The following is a 20411-nucleotide window of genomic DNA, read 5'->3' as shown; positions in this document are numbered from 1 at the left end:
AGCCCCAAGAGACACGTGGGATTTATCTCACTCCTGAAAACAACCTTTTCCTTTATGAGTGAAACTATCAGCAAACCTCTTAATCACATACTGGTTTATAATCAGTTTGGCAGGGCTGCTGGGGTCAGATAAAACTGCTTAATCTGATGTTGGCGAAGTATCAGGGAGCCTCCACAGATCTCCGTTGTAGATTATGAGAGCATATCCTTTGCTCTCTGTATGCTTGCTTGTTTAAAAAGCAGTGCTCTCACAGCTGATCTGACAGAGAGATTCCTAGGGGTCTGTTTGACGGGGGTCCCCAATGGAATGCCAAACAGACACAGGTTTGAAGTAAAAACCAGGCTTTTATTGCTACAAGCACACGCAAAAATTACAGGAAGACTGCAACGTGATGTAATTTTATACACTTCTGTGCTACTGTTAGTCAGTCATACGGTTGCAACAAAACATTCTATAGCAGTTACAACCCACTTCATGAAACCTAAGCCCATCAGAAATCTATGGCTCCTCTGCCTGTGCCTCCTCAACCTTTCATTATATTAATATGTGATTATATGTGATTCATCAGTGTCTTTCATTATTGCCTTTTGACTACTTCTCCTATTCTTTATTTATTAAATTTCCATACTGCCCTTTGTCTGAGGAACACAGGGTAGGTTATGATATTAAAAAACCAAAAATATGTAACATAATAACAAAAAAATGAATCCCTCCCCCTGGAGTTTAAAAGGCCATAAGTTGTTTAATTAGCCAAAGTCCTGGGAGAGGCATAATGTTTTTGACTGGCTCTTAAAGATATCCAATGAAGGCATCAGGTGAGCCTCTCTGGGGAGAGCATTCCACCTTGTGGACCTCTTGTGGAGGGAGCACACAAAGAAGGGACTTAGATGATGATTGCAGGGTCTGGGTTGGTTCATATGAGGAGAGGTGGTCCTTAAAGTATTGCTTTGGTGAGCCATTTAAGGCTTTATAGGTCAGAACCAGCACTTTGCATTGACCCAGAAACTAATTGGCAGTCAGTGACGTTGGGCCAGGATTGGTGTTATATACTTAAACTGCCAGGATTGGCGTTACTTGAGCAAGCTGGCTTCTGAATTCTGCACCAGCTGAAGTTTCTGATCTGTCTTCAGAGGCAACCCCACATATAATGTGCTGCAGTAATCTAACCTAGAGGTTATCAGCGCATACACAGCAGAAGATAGGCTGTCTGCTAGCTTCCTCTTTCGTTTAGTTTTGATTAATATATCCATTCTTCAATTGACTTCAAGATTAAATGCAATCGTTCCACCTAGCTGGTCTCCTAGCATTCCTTCAGTTGTTGCTATGGTTATTGTCTTCAGAGATTAATGATACATTCTGTCAATGTACCAGGACACCGGTTTCTCATCGTTCCTACCAAAGAACATTTTTCCCCCTACTAGGAAGGGTTAGTTAAGAGTTCATACACCAGTGTGATACAAAATGGAGTCAGATCAAAATGAAGTTTTCTGATTCAAACAAGAAAAAGGAAATTTCTCCTTCAGATCCTCTGAATTATAAACTAGTATGAGGATGTTTTTGAATTGGTTTTAACTAGTACTGGACAGATAGGTCAGATACTTGCTTTTAGGGGGTGAATTAACAGGAAAACTACATACAGTACATTGCATCTGTTTTGTGTGGGTTTTGGTGCTAGCTGCCCCACAGGGAACCTGTAAATTCCAGCCTTCCATTTTGGAAGTTGGAACTTCTGTACTTCATATTTTGAAAACCTTTTGAGGGCACAGTTTAGATAACTGAGAAGGTTGGTTCCCCCTACACGTGATTGTCAAACATTATACATACTGCAAGTTTGGGTAAGCACTTCCATAAAAATATTTTGTGCTGGGTTTGGCTTTCCACCTCAGTATGTTCTCTGCTACTGAAAAGAACATGATGCGACTCTAACCCTTTATTAATCCTTTATCTTGGGGCCCATTAAAATTGAGTGGTTTATAACTGCATTTTGGCCCTGTTCGTGTTCTTTGAAGTTGTATCAAATAACTTGGTTTATCTTTGTTTCTGGATAGGGTGGACCAAGCAAGCTTGTACAGAAGCACTTGTCTGGGTTATTCAAAAGCATTGCATCTTTTTACCATCCCTCAAATAACGGCCGCTGGTTGGTAAGGATTTATGTGTGTATATATATATATTTCTAATCTTGACATCAAGCACTTCAGTGTTTGTCTTGGAGTGGAATCTTAGTTCTCTTCATTTTCTTCAGCTACTGATACATTGTATTCTGACTAGGCCATCTTATTTAATTGTACTAGTATAGCTGCACACAAGTTTTGTCCAAACCTGTTTTTAGATTGATTCAGACGTTGAAAATACTGGGTGGGATTCAACTAGGATTTATTTAGAGAAGACCCATTCAAATTAATGAACATGACTGAGTTGCGTTCCTTAATTGCAGTGGTTCTGATGTGAATAAAACTTAGTTGAACACCACCATCTTGGTGGAAAATGAAAGGTGTGGTCGTTTGTTAACGCCCATAAATAGAAAACTTTTAACCACTTTATTAACATACATTGTTTCCAAGTAGCTCTGGCTGTATTTGGCCAGCTTGGCTACAAGTTACACCCTCCACTCAATTGTGTCTCAAGGATAATCTGGCCATATTGCATGGAAAATAAATTGAATGTCTAAATAGGCTCTTAGTCACCTGGCCGTGGATATATATTTTAAGGGAATGGGATAAATTAGGCAGCTTGACAAATTGCCCAGAAATTGACTGACTGTTAATGCACTTAAGTGTAGAGAGGGCAAAATAGCTTTTGTAGCTCTTCTTACTGCTATGTCACTGAAATTGATTCTCTTGTCTTTTCTGTATGGTGGTAGAACAAGCTAATGAAGCTGCTTCAGCGGCTACCCAGTAGCGTTGTCAGAAGATTGCATCGTGAGCGTTACAAGAAGACGACTTGGCTTACTCCTGTGCCTGACAGCCATAAACTCACCGACCAGGATATAACAGACTTTGTAGAATGTATTATTCAGCCTGTTCTTTTAGCAATGTTCAGCAAAACTGGAAGCCTAGAAGCAGCCCAAGCTCTGCAGAATCTCGCACTGATGCGCCCTGAGTTGGTAATCCCACCAGTACTTGAAAAGTGAGTCCAATTAGGACTTGGAAAAAGTGGTTTAGCGTCTATGTTTTAGATGGCCAAGAAAAGTGTTGCATCCTTTCTGCAGCTGAAAAACTCAAATTTGGCAAGGGAACATTGGACGTCTGTTCAGATTCATGATGTGTTCCTCTTGCCTCTCTTCCGTTTTATGGATTTATTTTTAAAATTTATAATACTGCCATTCAAATGTGGCAGCATATAATTGCCACAAAACAGAGGATTGGCTGCAAATTTGAACAATATTTCCCGTCGTAGGTTTTTTCATGTGGTCCCGAGTAGGAAGAAGCTCAATGCAACGTCATTTTGCTGATATTTAATGTTATTTTACATAGCCCACACAGGGTTTGTTTGAAATTCAGTGTCTGTATTTCATATAGACAAACTATAAAAATATACAGGTAGGTAGCCGTGTTGGTCTGCTGTAGTCGAAACAAAATAAAAAAAATCCTTCATGTAGCGCCTTAGAGACCAACTAAGTTTGTTATTGGCATGCACACGAAAGCTCATACCAATAACAAACTTAGTTGGTCTCTAAGGCGCTACTGGACGGATTTTTTGTTTGTTTGTTATAAAAATATACAACTGATTAGAGCTGCTGCAGGTGAAAATAATTTAATGCCTTATTTTCCAACATGGAGCACTAAGATGTCAAGTGCATACAGCTAGACTGGTTGAGACCAAGGACCTACCTTGTCCACCATTCTGTTTTCTGCTGTGGTCAACCAGATCACTCTGGGAAGCCCACCAGCAGGACATGGGGGGGGCAATAGTCCTCTCCTACTCTTGATCTCCAGCATGTGATCCTGGAGAGCTTACGCAGCAAAGGTCACCAACCTTCTTGGCTTGCAGGTTTATGTTTGTAAATTGGACAAGCCGTTGTGGACACCATGCACATACCTGTTGGCTACCGTAGAATGCTTTTTTTCCAAGGCTAATGTTGAAGCCTCCCCTTTCAGTGTGAGAGGAGGGGATGCTTTGGGCACCAGGGATGTCCTCTCAGAGTGTGTGTGTGTCTCTGTCGGGTGCTGTGTTGACTACCCTTGCTTATACAGTGGTACCTCGGGTTACAGACGCTTCAAGTTACAGACTCCGCTAACCCAGAAATAGTACCTCAGTTAATAACTTTGCTTCAGGATGAGAACAGAAATCGCACAGCGGTGGCAGTGGGAGGCCCCATTAGCTAAAGTGGTATCTCAGGTTAAGAACCGTTTCAGGTTAAGAACGGACCTCCAGAACGAATTAAGTTCTTAACCCAAGGTACCACTGTAAAGTCATCATGGCTAGTAGCTGATGATAGCCTTGTCCTTCATGAGCTGATCTAATCATCTTTAAAGTTGTCTCTAAAGTTGTGCTTTGTGGAGAAGCTATTTCCGTTTTGTCTGTAACAGTCCTCCCACCTTCCAGCTTTATTGAATGACCCTTGGTTCTAACATACAAAGCTGCCTGGTTGAGAACTTATTTTGCACATTCTGCATATGGGCCATATATTTAGTTCAGGTGTAGTTGAGGGCCATAGTGCATTGGTAGAGAAACTCCTTTGAATTTGGAAGGTCCTAGCCTTGATCGTCATCATCTCCAGGTAGGGCTGGGAATGCCCCCTTTCTGAAACTCTGGAGAGCTAATGGCAGTTATTATAGTTCATACATAGCTAGATGGACCCAGCGGACTGTATAAGGTAGCTCCCTATATCACTAAAGGTAAACGTAAAGGACCCCTGACCATTAGGTCCAGTTGTAGCCAACTCTGGGGTTGCGGCGCTCATCTTGCATTATTGGCCGAGTAAGCCAGCGAACAGCTTCCAGGTCATGTGGCCAGCATGACTAAGCCGCTTCTGGCCAACTAGAGCAGCGCACGGAAACACTGTTTACCTTCCTGCCGGAGCGGTACCTATTTATCTACTTGCACTTTGACATGCTTTCAAACTGCTAGGTTGGCAGGAGCAGGGACCGAGCAACGGGAGCTCACCCCGTCGCAGGGATTCGAACCGCCGACTTTCTGATCAGCAAGTCCTGGGCTCTGGTTCAACCCACATCGCCGCCCGTGTCCCCCCTATATCCCTCCATGAGTAGAAATGCAAACAATTATTTCATTGATGCACTCCGTCACCATAGAAGGGAGCTCATCTAATGGTAATTTTTCTCTTCCACAAAAATGCATAGAACATACCCTGCACTGGAGACTTTAACAGAACCTCACCAACTCACAGCCACTTTAAGCTGTGTAATTGGAGTAGCTCGTAGCCTGGTATCTGGGGGCCAGTCATTTCCCGAAGGTCCAACGCACATGTTGCCTCTGCTGATGAGAGCGTTGCCTGGTGTGGATCCAAACGACTTTAGCAAATGCATGGTGAGTAAACAGTCAGATTTTTCCGCAGCTTCATTGCCCTGCCCCCATGTGTCCTGTTGTCATATTTCAACCCCCCCTTTTTCCAGGCTCCCACTTCTCCCCCTTGTAAGGACCCCTGACCAGCTCCGTTCTAGGGGTGAAGGGCACAGCTAACACAGCAGTGCCCAAATGAGTGCAGTTTGGTGGCTTGTATTGTAATGTAATAAAACTATAAAAGAATGCATAACTCTCTGGTGGCTTTGTTTTCCCTTACCTATCCACTCTGCCTAAGTGTTTTTAACATTGTTGGAAAGAAATTATAAATAGTGTGGTTGTTCAGGATATGGAGAACAAGGAAGAAAAATGATACCTAGTGGGCAGCTATAGCAAGGGACTACCACATTTTATTTTATTTTTGGTAGTGCAGGGGGTGGGACTACCACATGTATAAAATATAAATGTGTAAAGTAAATCTATATAATAAAAGGTGATAAATTACTTGCCCAGGCATGTTCCATTTGTTATACTAAGCAAGTGTTTAAAAGACTCTGGAAATTTAAACTAATACACACAAATATGAACAGAGTGCGGTTCCTACAAAATATTCAACGTAATAAGACATTGTGCCAGACATCTTTTTGTAATTCATCTTGCAACCCTCTTGTTTGATCTGGACATTTGAAATTGGGGGATCCCATACTCATCCTTTGTTGTCATATGTGCAGCTTTTGTGCTCATTTACCTTAAAAAGGAATTGTGGTATAAGGCAGCAGGAATTCAAAGTAAGCATTCACTTATTGTGGTGCGAGGCATGTTACCTCACACACGAGGTTTAGGATGCGTGGGCAGACGTTTTGACCCAACCCTGATACAAGGGTTTGCCTTACTGCCTATTTCAATTTTTCACATTACAGTTCAAAACACAAACATGCTGTCTTTCAGTATAAGTGATTCACACTGAAACTTCCTTTGCATCTTCCAATAGATCACATTCCAGTTTATTGCAACGTTTTCCACTCTTGTGCCTTTAGTAGATTGTTCATCTGTACTACGAGAGAGAAATAACCTCACAGAGGTAAGATGTTAAATGGCTAATATATGCTGTTTCACGTGTTCTTTAGTGTAAGAAGCTCTTGGCTAAGATATGCTTTTTTTAAGTGTAAGAAGCTATTGCATGTTGAACTGTTTAAAAAGATGTTAAAGTGTAAATACGAGAGGGGAAAAGATGTTTGTATAAGTCAAAGCCCATTTCAAGAAAGGGGAAATAATATTCTTTTGTCTATACTTCACAAGCAAAAAATATGCTTTGCACCTCAAAGAATCAAATTACATATATAGCCCAAATTTGCAAATGAAAGTTTTTGGTTTTGTACAGTTTTTCAATTCTGATCCCAGGATTTGGAGTTTTAACCTGTTTGACAAGAATGAGGATTGTGGCATGGGTAACTGAGGGGCAGAATGTTTAAAAGATGGTATAATGATTTTTTGGAGAAAATAATAATTTCATAAAACTGTATTTTGATGGTTCTGTTCTTGTCTGAGTCTATGGCCTAGCTAAACTAAAAGGGATATGTAAGATCATTCTCAGGTTTCAAGCAGCTTCCTGGAAAGTGTATCATAGTTTGGAAGGACTGGAAACTAAAGTATTTTATTTCCTGTTGTGCCCTGACATCATAGGTGGAGAGAGAACTGTGCTCTGCTACTGCTGAATTTGAAGATTTTGTACTGCAGTTTATGGACAGGCAAGTTGTGGTGGGAGACAGTATACTGGTGATGTGAGAACTGCCCTGCTGCCTTTCCAAGTGTTTCTCAACTTAGTCTTGCCCATCGGATGTTTTCTCCTAATTTATGTTCCCAACTCTATTGGTCACAGGGCAGATGAGTACATAAATGCTTTTAATAGTACCTGGCTACATACAGAGTAAAGATAAAGGGACCCCTGACCATTAGGTCCAGTCGTGGCCGACTCTGGGGTTGCGGCGCTCATCTCGCTTTATTGGCCGAGGGAGCCGGCTTACAGCTTCCAGGTCATGTGGCCAGCATAACTAAGCCGCTTCTGGCGAACCAGAGCAGCACATGGAAATGCCTTTTACCTTCCCGCCAGAGCGGTACCTATTTATCTACTTGCACTTGAGGTGCTTACGAACTGCTAGGTTGGCAGGAGCAGGGACCGAGCAACGGGAGCTCACCCCGTCGTGGGGATTTGAACCGCCGACCTTCTGATCGGCAAGTCCTAGGCTCTGTGGTTTAACCCACAGCGCCACCCGCGTGATGTATGTTTAAGATTAAACATTTTAAATCGCGTTTTAAAAATTGGGGGAAATGATAAGTTGAAGGATTCACAGACTGCCTGTTCTTTAGGCTGGTACTTGCAAAGAGTGGGAGAGAGCGTTGATTGCAGTGCATGAACGTTCTATGAAGGGGATTGCAGGTGTAGAACCAGCAAGGTATGGAGAGAGGCAGGGAGCTCAAGTGGCAGAACTGCAACAGCAAAAGCCATGAGCTTGGATATATCTTGCTACAGCATCCCAGTGCCTTTCTCCAGGGCTGTTTGCAAAATGAGTGGCTGTTCAGCTCTTCCCTTCCCCCTCAGTTTTCTGATTTGGCACTGTGCACTTTGAAGCCTGCAGCCAAAAACATGATACTTCTGTGCTTCTTTAGCCCAGTAGACACTCCTGTCTTTTCTTGTGGCAGATTTCTTCTGCTTCCTTGATTTTTAGATTTCTTTGAAGATTTCTTTGAAGATGAATCAAGCACTGACTTTACAAGCCAGGCAAACCTATTGTGCAGACAGTGTGTGGAGAGACATCAGTGATGGTAAAAACAAAACAAAATCCTAATATTTTTTCTTTGACTTTTTATTGTGCAGGTGTTTTGCGCTCATAGAAAGCAGCACACTGGAGCAAACAAGAGAAGAGACTGAGACAGAAAAGATGACTCATTTGGAGAGTTTAGTGGAATTAGGCTTGTCCTCAACTTTCAGCACAATTCTCACACAGTGTTCGAAAGAGATATTTAAGGTATGTGTCACCAAGAGTTGGAAAAGTGTTCAACTTCTTTGCCTCACTTTTTTTTTGTAAAACAAAAGCTTGTGGAACTGTAGATGGTTTCCCTGTTATGTGTTTAGGGAAGGAAGTACATTAAAAGGCCAGTGTAGATGTTCATTTGCTTAACCTGCAATCATAAAGCACTGTAAAATTGTAGCACACAATTAAAGCAGAATATACAATATGGATTCCCAAGATCTACTTGGACATGCTAAGTTGGGGACAGAGGGTGGGTTACTTTGCTATTTAAAATGGCACAACCTCATACTGTACCACAAACTGCTTCTGAAACATGTCTCAGTTTCAAAAGAGGCATACCAAGCGGCGGGGAAGGAGAATGACTGTTTGAGACATACAAGCCAATAGCCCCCTTGGACATTCAGAATTAATAACATAGTTCTTTAGATCTGTGCTGATGTTGTTTTCTATGCCAAGAGCGGACTTAAAAGTGGTTTGCCACATGGCGTTGGTGAACACTTGGTTTCCTTATTCCTTTCTGGTTTTCTCATCATGATGGAGACTGAACTTACAGTGGATTCCATGTAGCTCCTCTGCCTGCACTGTGAGAGTGCCATCAATTATATATTTAAATCAGAATATATATCTATCTGCCCATAAAGCGATGTTTCCTACCTGGATGATTGAATTGCACTTTTTCTTTTGTGCGTTTCTCTTAGGTTGCCTTGGAGAAGGTTTTCAATTTTGCCGTTTCGAATATATTTGAGACGAGAGTAGCAGGACGGATGGTGGCCGACATGTGCCGAGCTGCCGTGAAAGTGAGACCTTATTCTTTCCCTCCTTTCAGCCTTTCTTGGTTGAGATGCAAACCAAGGAGTAACCTTAGCTGCTCTGTTTTTGCTGGCCCTGGGAATATTTGCCAGTTCTCTCTGTGCTTGTGGACCTTAAATTGCACATTATCTTACCCAGCCATTCATGCCTTCCAGAATCGAGGCCAGTAATCAGAGGCAGATTTCTAATTATTGCTGTAGGATGCTCATTATCTTTAAAGCATACAAACTCCCATGCTTGCAAAGAGATCTTAATGTAGAACTTGATTCTTTGTGACATTTCAGTGCTGTCCTGAGGAGTCTTTGAAGCTCTTTGTACCCCATTGCTGCAGTGTTATAACACATCTTACTCTCAGTAAGTGTCAATGATTTTACATTGTTTTGTGACTGGCTTGTGTTTGACTGTGTGTGTTTGCCTTTTTATAATGTGGTTTGTTTGTTTGTTTGTTTGTTTGTTAATTACTGCTATCTGGAGGATATTTTGCATGTTTATATTTCACTGTTTTCCCAAGCTGCTCAGGGCAACATACATGGCTCCACCTGCTATTTTTATTATCATGGCAACCCCTGTTGTAAGCAGGTGAGGATTCGAAATCTCCAGTGGCCCGTGCTCACCCAGTGATCCAGGTGACCCACTGGGATTTTTAACATAGATCTCCCCATTTCAAATCCAGCACTCTAACCACACCTGCACTCTGGCAACATTTACTTAATGTTTTCATGTGCAATTCCTTCCTAACTTCCCTGGGATCTAGTGATGAAGGGCAGTATATAAATAAAACAAATAAATACTTTGTTGTTGTTGTTTAGTTGTTTAGTCGTGTCCGACTCTTCGTGACCCCATGGACCAGAGCACGCCAGGCCCTCCTGTCTTCCACTGACTCCCGCAGTTTAGTCAAACTCATGTTCGTAGCTTCGAGAACACTGTCCAACCATCTCGTCCTCTGTCGTCCCCTTCTCCTTGTGCCCTCCATCTTTCCCAACATCAGGGTCTTTTCCAGGGAGTCTTCTCTTCTCATGAGGTGGCCAAAGTATTGAGCCTCAGCTTCAGGATCTGTCCTTCCAGTGAGCACTCAGGGCTGATTTCCTTCAGAATGCATCGGTTTGATCTTCTTGCAGTCCATGGGACTCTCAAATAAATACCAAACTACTGTAATTCCAGAAGATTAGCTGAGTATGACTGTAGCTAAAGCCAAAAAAGGGTTCTCACACCTTTTTTTAAATTTAGAGTAGCAGATTATTGGATGCTGCTTCCTGGTCCTGCCTTTCTGGCTTGCAAACGGAGCATGGTTGGGACCTGCTCTTTCGACGCACTTCATTTGTTTCAGTTTCAAAGCAGCATCTGGGCAAGGAAGAGATTCGGATAAGCTGTTCCGCACTTCTTCCCTCAAACCCTTATCTTTGCTTCACAGCGCTCCTGTCGTGTGTGCACCACATGGCTGCAAATGTGTTTGTCACTCAGTTTATATGCTGGAGAAAGTAGTAGCCATTCCCAGTTCCTTAATTCATGTACCCATTCCATCACGGCATCCCGTTGCGTCGGAAGCAGTTTAGTCATGCTGGCCACATGACCCGGGAAGCTGTCTGTGGACAAACGCGGGCTCCCTTGGCCTGAAAGCGAGATGAGCGCCACAACCCTGTAGTTTCCTTTGACTGGACTTAACCGTCCAGGGGTCCTTTACCTTTTTACGCCTTAATGCACAGTAGGAAACACGTTAGACACAAGTGGTTTGAAAGCCAGGCAAACCTGGCATTACAACCAAGTATACCTTTGACAGAGAGTTGCAAGCCAATCTTGGTCCCAGGGCAAGTGTACTTGTGTGCTACATGTACACGTGAACACATGTTTGTTGCATTCATAAGCAACAGTTTTTGAGTAGTCCTTAGTCTCCCACCTTTTTAAAGTTCTCATTCCCCCTACTCCACCTGCCTTCTGGGCAGTAGAAGAGGGAGATTCAACCTAATGGGGGCGGGAATGCATCTGTTAGGGGCTTTGTAGGAAAGAGAGACTTCAGTACACAAATTAAAACCAAAGCTATCCACACAAGGTCTTTGCCCAAAACAACCATGAGCTTTGCCAGCAACAGCCTTAGAGCATCTAAGCCCCTGAAGTGCCGGCACTATTTTGTATTTTGTTTTTTACTATTATTAATATTATTATTATCATTAACCCTTTTATTGGCATCACATACAACATCCAAAACAAATCAATACAGAATTGCCACTTCCCCAGTGGCACAAAACATTTGCTAAAAGTAAAGAGGCAGAGCAGTCTGTCGTCACATCTCATGGTCTCCCGGGAGATCAGACGTCTGCAGCGTATTTCAACGACAAAAAAACCAAATAGAGATATTTCGCCACTAACTTGGTGAGCTCCTGATCATTCCCCAGTAATAGAAAATGTATGACCTCTGACTCTGGTTTCCATTTGAGGATACAGAGTTGATCTAGAAATTGCTGGCGGAGATCAGCATACAGTTTACAATTGAGAACCACATGTGTAAGGGTTTCCACCAGGTCAGTTGTGCAGTTTTTATTAGTTTTATCAGCTTTTGTCTAATGACTAATGCTTCAGCTGAGTGCTATTATGGAAGACAACTGAGAGCAGGAAATGGTGTCTTTAAGTGGGTTTGTTCAGTTTCTAAGGTTTGAGTTGCCATTGTCGTGCCCGCGGGCACAGTGGTGGCCTTGAGGACTTCACCTGATTTCTGTGAATCCTGTCGCTGTCCTCTTTGTTATGAGGCAATGAGTGTGGCTACCTCTTCCCCTCACCGCAGAAAGTTCATTTTGCTGGAGGAGGAAGTTGGGGCAGAAGCCAACACTCATTCTTTTGCTTTTCTAGGCTCGGATCAGTACCTAAGCAGACTGAGAAAGTAGGGAGGGAAAGGGATCTGGGAAACAGAGGAAAGGAAAACCGGGGTGGGTGGGATGAGGCGTTGGAAGTGTGGTGTTGCCGGAGTCACAAAAGGCTTGTATGCCAGAGAGAAAGTGACTACACATGCCGGATCCAGTAAAATGGGTCCGTTTGAAGATTTGTGGGGGCTTTTCTGCACACACTCTTGGCAAATCAAATCACAGATCACATCAGCCTTCATTGACTTAACTGTACAAAAATAATAATCACAAATTTAGTGCTTTCCAGTGTTTCTAGCTTGTTCAAAAACATTGATTCAAGGCGTATAACCCACTGCAGGAGGCAGTGGGAGGCAGGAGTGCATGGCGTGCTCTGGTCCATGGGGTCACGAAGAGCCGGACATGGCTAAACGACTAAACAACAACATAGCTATAATTTTTACAAGAGATCCCCTTAAACCACCATCACATCACGTGTTGCCTTTGGATCCACATCTCTGTTATGTGATTTGTTGGTGGGCTTCTTTCCATCCTGTGCAAAAGCCATGAATATGCTTTTTTTAAAACAACAGCAACAACAACTTGTTATGTTGACCATAAGAAATTGCTGATGAAAGTGGAATAACATTAGAACTTGATGCTTCCCCCCCCCCAGATGATGATGTCTTGCGTGATGAAGAGTTAGATAAAGAGCTCCTCTGGAACCTTCAGCTTCTGTCGGAGGTATTATGGAGAATGCTGCTTTTAATACTTTATTTTCCAACTGTGTACTTGATCCATTCTTAGTTTCGGTAAAAAAATCCAGTACTTTTAAATAAATGCTTTTCTATGCAGAACCTTCTATGTGATGTATACACAGGGGGAAGACTGTGAGCATTGTGACTGAGAATAAACTGTCTAGACAGAGTGGAAGGCGTTGTGTCAGATTACCCCAGTGCAGTGTCTGCTGTCCTGTTTTGAGCAGTGACAGCTAGATCTTTATTTTATCCTGAAGGACGAGCAGGGAGACAAAAGCTTCCCTATCAAGGTTGCAGCTGCAATGCTTTAAGTGGGAAAACAGCAGCTGCAGCATTGCTCCCAGATGTTCATTCTGTGGGGAACATAATGGCACATGAAAACTTGTCATTGCCACACCCTTTTCCTTCAGTCCATTGCGATGGATTTCCTTTGGAAATTCACTTTCTTCTTCTTCTTTACCTTTATATCCAGCCGTTAAACCGAGATGCTCAAAACGGCATACATGCAGTTTGCAGGTGGGATTGTCCTGCTTTAGCCAAAGCTAGCATTCCTAAGTTCACTCACGAGGGCAGTCTAAAAGGCAAGGTCTGGCCAGGGTCTGAAGTCAAATCCCTGGGGCCAAGTTCCAGGAGCAGTTCCAGGGGGTGCCTGAGAGTCAGACAGATTCAGTTAAGAGCAAAGGGCTCCAAAAAAAGTCAAGCAAAACTTGCAACGGGCACGTTTGGTGGGGCTGGGTTGGTACCTGGGCCCTATTTAGAGTAGCTGCGGCACTCAAAATGCAAAAGATGCATTGATTTTCTCTTCCAGAGCTTGCGTTCCTGTGTGTCGCGTTCCTATTTTGTTGATGATATATTTAATTTCTGATGTTTCAACTCTTTGGCTAGATCACTCGTGTGGATGGGAAGAAGTTGCTGCCGTACAGGGAGCAGCTTTTGAAGATTCTACAGCGAACCCTCCATTTAACCTGTAAGCAGGGTTACATTCTGTCTTGTAACCTACTGCACCACCTTCTTCGTTCTGCTACACTTATCTACCCCACAGAATACTGCAGTGTGCCAGGTGGCTTTGACAAGCCTCTTTCTGAATACTTTCCTATCAAGGCAAGGATTTTAACTTACTTAGGATTAGAGAATTCCCCTTCCCCCCACCTCTCTCTCTCTCTTTCTCTTTCTCTCAGAAAAATTCTAAACTATTATTTTATTTGCGTTTATCTGAGGATTCACCTAACCCCCAGCAGCTATGGAAAGTGTAATTGAAAGATGCAGTGCCAATCTTTAACAGAAGTTTTATGTTTATGCTTTTCCTCTCTCTAGCACAAGCCACCTCAAGGGAATGGGCATTTTAACACACCAAAAAAATAGCTTCTAGAAGTGAAAGCTTAATGTTAAATGCATTGTCAATCAGCTCATTATCTAGGGGCTGCCTCAAACGATGTCTCGGCACTGTTCTCCACAATGTGTGAAAAGGATGCAACCTCTTTTACTGTGTGTGTGCCAGTTCTCCATTGAAGTTATAAGCAGCATACTGTCAATCAAAGATTTCTTCTTGTGTATTGTATGGTACTCTGCAGTACAGTCATACGTCTGAAGTAGAATGCCTTGTGAGACGAATGTTTTGGCTCCCGGATGCCGCAAATCTGGAAGGGATTGTCCCGGTTTGCGAACATTGTTTGGAACCCGATCGTCCATTGCGGCTTCCAATCGGAAGCTGCACCTTGGTTCCCGAACGTTTTGGAAGTCGAACTGACTTCCAGAACGGATTCTGTTCGACTTCCGAGGTATGACTGTATACACAATGTGTACCTATTGGTCTTGTAACATGTGAAGCTGCTTGGAGTGCCTAATATACCTGTTATATTTGATACTTTTTTGTGGGAAAATGGTTGAACGCCCAGGGAAGAAATAGTGAAGCATTATATTAAAACACAAAAGAATAATAAATCAAAATAAAGTGACAGCAACATTGGTTCTCACTGGAAGTAAAAACAGTTGGCAATGAGTTACTGTTTTTAATATGTGGGCAGTAACCGTGTTGTCACCTAGGCAGCAGTGTTTAAGAAAAATAATTGCTGCTACCTTGGACTGGCTGAAACCTGGCAATTGAGGGGCCTGCTTTGTCTCTTGAAAAGTCTGTGTTAAAGGAGCAACTCAAGGACTGTTGCCTGCTTTTTTGGCACTTGATGAAAATTGCACTGTTTGTTTATGCCCCACCCTTTTCCCTGATGGGACTCAAGGCGGCTCACATATAAAAATGAGAGCCACTAAAATCACAGAAAAAGCAATAATTAAAAGCAATTAAACATCGTTAGAAGTAAAACCACATACATACATAGAATCTATAAAAATCATACGAATAATTACAATAAAGGCAGTTAAAAGCAGTCAGTTCCCCAAAGCGTATTGGAACAGAAAAGGATTCATCTGCTGGTGGAAGGACCACAAGGAGGGAGCCAGTCTAACTTTTCTGGGGAGACAATTCCAAAGTCTGAGAACATTATTCTGGCTGGAACATGTCCTTGAACTGTGATCATGCCTCTTGTTTGTTTATATGGGAGGTGGAGCCTACTATACAAAAGTAACATTTAAATTATTAGCTCCACCCAGTTTTGCCTATGGTGCCACCCACCACTTGCATGTGGCCATTGGAAGGCTGTCCAGAAGGGATTGTGGCCCCTGGGCAGAAAAAGGTTGCTAGTGAGCTTTATTTTCAAAATTTGCTGCCAGGCTCTCCTCTCAGTTATCCCAAACTGTTACCTTCTAACAGTTTGTGTATCTGAAGAAGTGTGCATGCACACGAAAGCTCATACCTAGAACTAACTCAGTTGGTCTTTAAGGTGCTACTGGAAGGAATTTTTTTATTTTGCTGTTACCTTCTAAGATATTTGTGTGTGTGATGCGTTCCTCTTGCCCACGGCACGTGGTGCCAACCCTCTTTTGTCTATAGTAAATATTACCCTCATGTGTAACCTGTGATATGTTTACCATTCTCACTAAGTGCAAAATGCACACTCTTCTCTTGTGTTTGCAGGACTGGGGGAAGCCTGGGGATCTATGGAAACTTGACATCCAATGGCATGTTCCTTCAGCCGAAGAGATCGCTTTTTCCTTTGAGTTGCTGGATTCTTTTCTGCAGCCGGAACTTGACAAGCTAGAAAGCTATGCAGATGGAAATCTTGAAATGTCCAGGTTCGTAGAAGTGTATCTAGTGGTTGGGTTTTTCTCAAGAGTTTATCAGACAGGCGCATTTTGGGTTGGCAATATTTGGACAGGTAGACTGGCTGGCAGCTTATGGAGGGGCGTGGTGGGTGTTCTGCAAACCTGATGTGGTTGCAAACACATCTTTATTGCGCAGTTCAGCCAATTCAGCTTCTTGGCGTACGCAGTTATTTGCTGGTACACCTGATAATATGTGCTCATCTGTTGTGTGAATGTGTTTCACCTTGATTCTTGAAGATTTTGGCTTGCCGAAGTCGTCCTGGTGATTTTGTAGTTGAGGTGAGGACATACCAGTTCAGAACATTTGTACCTGCATATCAAAAATGTAGCCTGTGAAATGCCCTCCTGTAATGAATTGCATGTGGCTCCCGGTTTGAACTGGAGCGTCCACATAATGGGTCCAAGCAAGGACTTCCACTTAAAGAACGAAGCTTCCCCATTGCCCCCTGCACTTCTCACCCCAAAATCTGTTCTGCATAAGTTTGATCATAGGATGACTTTGTTAGATGCGACCCTATATAGGGAGCCAGTGTGGTTTAGTGCGAATATACCTGTCCAGGTAAATGAGATCCAGGTTCTAATTTCTGCTCGATCATGGAGCTTGCTAGTACTGAGTTGATTTAAATCAAGTTTCCTGTTTATGCTACTTGGTGTATTTTCTCAACAAAGCTTACGCTCTAAGTAACTAGAGGTGGGAAACCTCTGAGCAGTGGGCCAGATGTGCCCCTCAGGGCATCCTGCTTGCCCTGCCCTCCAGTGTGGCAATTAGGCTTGAGAACCACCTCCCTTGGAGTCAGTGGGACAATATTTTCAAGCAGGTTCAGAGTGGTGTTGCATCTGGAGGGGGAAGTGTTAACACAGTTCTTCCGTCAGGGCTGAAGTCGGATACAGGTCAGCATGAAGAGAGAGAGAGAGAGAGAGAGAGAGAGAGAGCCAGTTGTCAGTGAAGTTTACTTCTTATTAAAGGAAACGGATCTACAACTCGGCGACCTGTTCCAGTAGCTCTTGCCCCATTGGAGCAGTTGCCAGGAATGAAGGTCCCTGCCTTCCACACCTCTCCACAAGGCTCTCCTCCTTGCCTGGATGTTTCCCAAGCTGTATTAAACTGTGTTTGCGCACCTCTGGCTTCTGTCCTGCCCTCCTGATTATTCCATGCATTCTTGGAGTGGGGTGGAGCGGCGAACTTGTTGCAGCAGGAGGAGGGATCCTTCAGCTGCCTCTTGAACCCCCTCCTCCTCTTCAGCCTCAAGGTCTGAACTGCTCCCTGTCACAGGCTCTTCCTGCTCTCTAAACCCTGTTGCCACTCCAGCATCCAGCACCTTCTCCCAATCTTCTCCGGCTGACCTCTCCTCTGTTCCCCTCATCTCTCCCCTGGCTCTGAGCCTTCCTCCCCTGGGGTTTCCCCAGCATGTGCCTCTCACCACTCATCCTGCCAGTCCCTGCGCACTGCAGTCTCCTTGGGAGATCACACAACCCTCCAGCAACTTAAAAATCTCCAGTGCTCTTTTAAAATCCAATCGTTGCTGGTGTGTGTGGTATGTGTGCGCGCGCTTCGGATCTGGGAGATTATGCACTGTGCTATAAATGAGTCTGTAGCTGCAATAGTCATATTTTCCAGGCTTCTGGGATTCAGGAATTGCGTGATTACCCAAGAGTACCCTCTAGTGGGCATGTCAGCAAGTAACCCTCTTTCCATCTAAAACTAGGTTTGCTTACCTTAAATATTGAACTACATTTAACATTTGCTTTCAGAGATGATGTGCAGCAGTGTCTTTCTATAGTACACAATTGCCTGATTGGGTCCGGGAACATTCTGCCACCTCTGAAAGGAAACAGAGTAGATCACCTGTAAGTAAACTTTGTTTTGCACAGATAATGCATACGTAGAGTGGACTAGAGAAAAAAATCACAGGCTGATACTTGCCAATGTCACAAAGGATTGTGTAAAACTTGTATTAGTTTTACACTAGAGTCATATGTACTCAGAACGCCCAATACATCCTATAGTGACTAGTCAGAGAGAGTGTGTCACAGTGTTTTGAAGCTCTGCTTTTCATTAGCAAGTTCTCTTCACACTGGGTGGTTGAAAACTTTCTCCTAACCAAAGCCACTGAATAACTGATGGTGCAGTCTATACATAGAACCCTAGAGTTGAAAGGAATTCCTGAAGATCATCTAGACCAACCCCCTGCAATGCAGGAATATGCAGATGTCCCATAAGGGGATCGATCCTGCAACCTTGGCATTATCAGCACCATGCTCTAACCAACTAAGCTCTTCCTCCTGCCTGCTCAAAAGTAAGCTCCATTGAGTTCAGTGGGACTTACTCCCAAGTAAGTGGGCATAGGATTGCAGCATACATTGGTTTCTTGTAAAGAAATAATGCCTCCTGCACTTAGTTTTTTGAAATCTATTTATGCGTCTGTTTTGTAGTTGCTATCTTAGGGAATTTGAAGGATATAGTGATGTCTGTCCTATACAAATGTTCATCTGTCCACTCACTGAGCTGTGGCAGGTAATAAGTAATAGACCTCATAGCAAGCTAAGGGGGAAAGCTTCTCATATGGAAGAAAACTTTCTTGTAAAGGTGCTGCCATAATTTCCTTATTTAGCACATACCTATTGCCGTAGACCTAAACTGGTCAAACATCTCACCAAAATACAACTTGTGGGAATCATTGGGGTTTTTTTAATGCATTTATAAACTGCTGTTTATGAATAATTTTAAGGCTTGTTTATAAAAAATAGAAACATAAAGTAAAATTTTAAAATGCAAGCAAAACAAGCAACAGATGAATACTAATTAAAAGTGTAATAAAACTGATGTCTATCCAAGTTTTTTGTGCTGTCTCTTGGACCCCCAAAGTGGCTCATGAGCATTAAAAACAATAAAATGTAACATACAGAAATCCCAGCAACTGAAGCCTGGCCTGGCCTCTCTGTCTTGCCAGCTTTCTTAAGGCTTTTATTCAATTACAGAAAATCATAGTAGCAGCTGTTCTTATCCTTCATAAATGTTAACAATGATTAAACGCATTTGGGAAAGTGCATCAGATGTTTTGTTTCAATGGTGCGGATGCATTGTATGTCCTGCAGGGTCCCAAGCCTAGTGTCTTTAGAAGAGATCAAACTCTATACTGGTGTTGACTATGGTAAGTTGGTTCCATATTTTGCATTTTGTGTTCGGCCTGAATTACTCCAGTATTTGGGACACCTAGATGTACATGTGTGGCGTGATATCGGACACTGAAAAGGACGGGGAAGTTCCTGTTTACATACCAGGGACATGTGTGCACTGAAGATAGTGTGTGTGTGTGTGTGTGTGTGTGTGTGTGTGTGTGTGTGAGTGTGTGTAAGTATATGCCTAATGAACATAGGCATGCACGTATGTGTGTCTGTATAGATCCTTTCATGCCCTCCCATGTAGTACTGTTCGATGAAATCTGCCTTTGTGTTTATTTTGGCATGTCTGCTTTCCAGTGATCTGCATCTTGCAGCATCATGTAATGTACAGCTATAAGTAATGTTACTATGAGTAACGACTGGTCTTACCTTGTCTAGACCTGTCAAGAGCGAATTACAGGGAATCCATCAGCAAAATCACAAGGAAACTGCTGCGTAAGTGCGTTTTTAGTCATTTCTTTTTGTCCTCCTGCACCCGTACAATTGCTTAAGGTTTGTAGTTCAATGCAGATTTAAAATCTAATTTTGGCGATGGAAGTGGAAACATAATAAACAGTCAATCACGATTTATGCTTGCTTCCATTCTTATATAAAGCATTTGAGCTTAAATAAAGTGTCCAGTAGTGTATGAACTAACGCTTTTAAGTTGTCCTACTGAATTGGATTTTCCTTTCTACCATAATAGATTATATACTTGACCATTCGGAGGATGATACAAAGTCTTTGTTTCTCATCATAAAGGTAAAGCCATAACGTTTTCTAAAGCCTGGCATGTTTTCTAACATTTTAAGCTGGGCGGGTGGATTTGCTCTATATAATGCAAGTTCTTGTTTTGCAGATCATTGGGGACCTTTTACATTTCCAAGGGTCACACAAGCATGAGTTTGATTCCCGATGGAAAAGCTTCAACTTGGTGAAAAAATCAATGGAGAACAGGGTTTGTATTTTAGCCTATCTAAACCTAAGCGGCATTTCTAAAGCTTTCAGGAAGAAATTATGGGCTACATAGAACCTTAACAATATTAATTGTTTACAAAGCAATTTGCAGGTACTTTTTTCAGCACTAACACTCACTCCCCCAAAGATATTCAGGAAAATATCCTAGCAGTTCACGTTGTTGA

The 20411-nt window shown here is 42.7% G+C and overlaps 1 protein-coding gene across 2 annotated transcripts in view; it reads left to right on the top strand.

Moving 5' to 3' along the window:
* PSME4 (proteasome activator subunit 4) overlaps positions 1 to 20411 on the top strand; it is an 81289-nt gene that overhangs the window by 25548 nt on the left and 35330 nt on the right. For both annotated transcript variants that reach the window (XM_081854450.1, XM_081854451.1), the window contains 16 exons: positions 2049 to 2141; positions 2861 to 3126; positions 5301 to 5487; positions 6452 to 6541; positions 7144 to 7208; positions 8336 to 8486; positions 9191 to 9289; positions 9587 to 9656; positions 12810 to 12877; positions 13777 to 13992; positions 15920 to 16077; positions 17860 to 17955; positions 19204 to 19259; positions 19669 to 19725; positions 19976 to 20031; positions 20129 to 20227. In XM_081854450.1, the coding sequence (XP_081710576.1) occupies positions 2049 to 2141; positions 2861 to 3126; positions 5301 to 5487; positions 6452 to 6541; positions 7144 to 7208; positions 8336 to 8486; positions 9191 to 9289; positions 9587 to 9656; positions 12810 to 12877; positions 13777 to 13992; positions 15920 to 16077; positions 17860 to 17955; positions 19204 to 19259; positions 19669 to 19725; positions 19976 to 20031; positions 20129 to 20227 (1827 nt within the window). The remainder of the gene's footprint in view (positions 1 to 2048; positions 2142 to 2860; positions 3127 to 5300; positions 5488 to 6451; positions 6542 to 7143; positions 7209 to 8335; positions 8487 to 9190; positions 9290 to 9586; positions 9657 to 12809; positions 12878 to 13776; positions 13993 to 15919; positions 16078 to 17859; positions 17956 to 19203; positions 19260 to 19668; positions 19726 to 19975; positions 20032 to 20128; positions 20228 to 20411) is intronic.

Source organism: Podarcis erhardii (genome assembly GCF_964252035.2).
Source record: "Podarcis erhardii genome assembly, chromosome: 3".
Classification (NCBI taxonomy): domain Eukaryota; kingdom Metazoa; phylum Chordata; class Lepidosauria; order Squamata; family Lacertidae; genus Podarcis; species Podarcis erhardii.
This window is presented reverse-complemented; position numbering and strand designations above follow the sequence as displayed.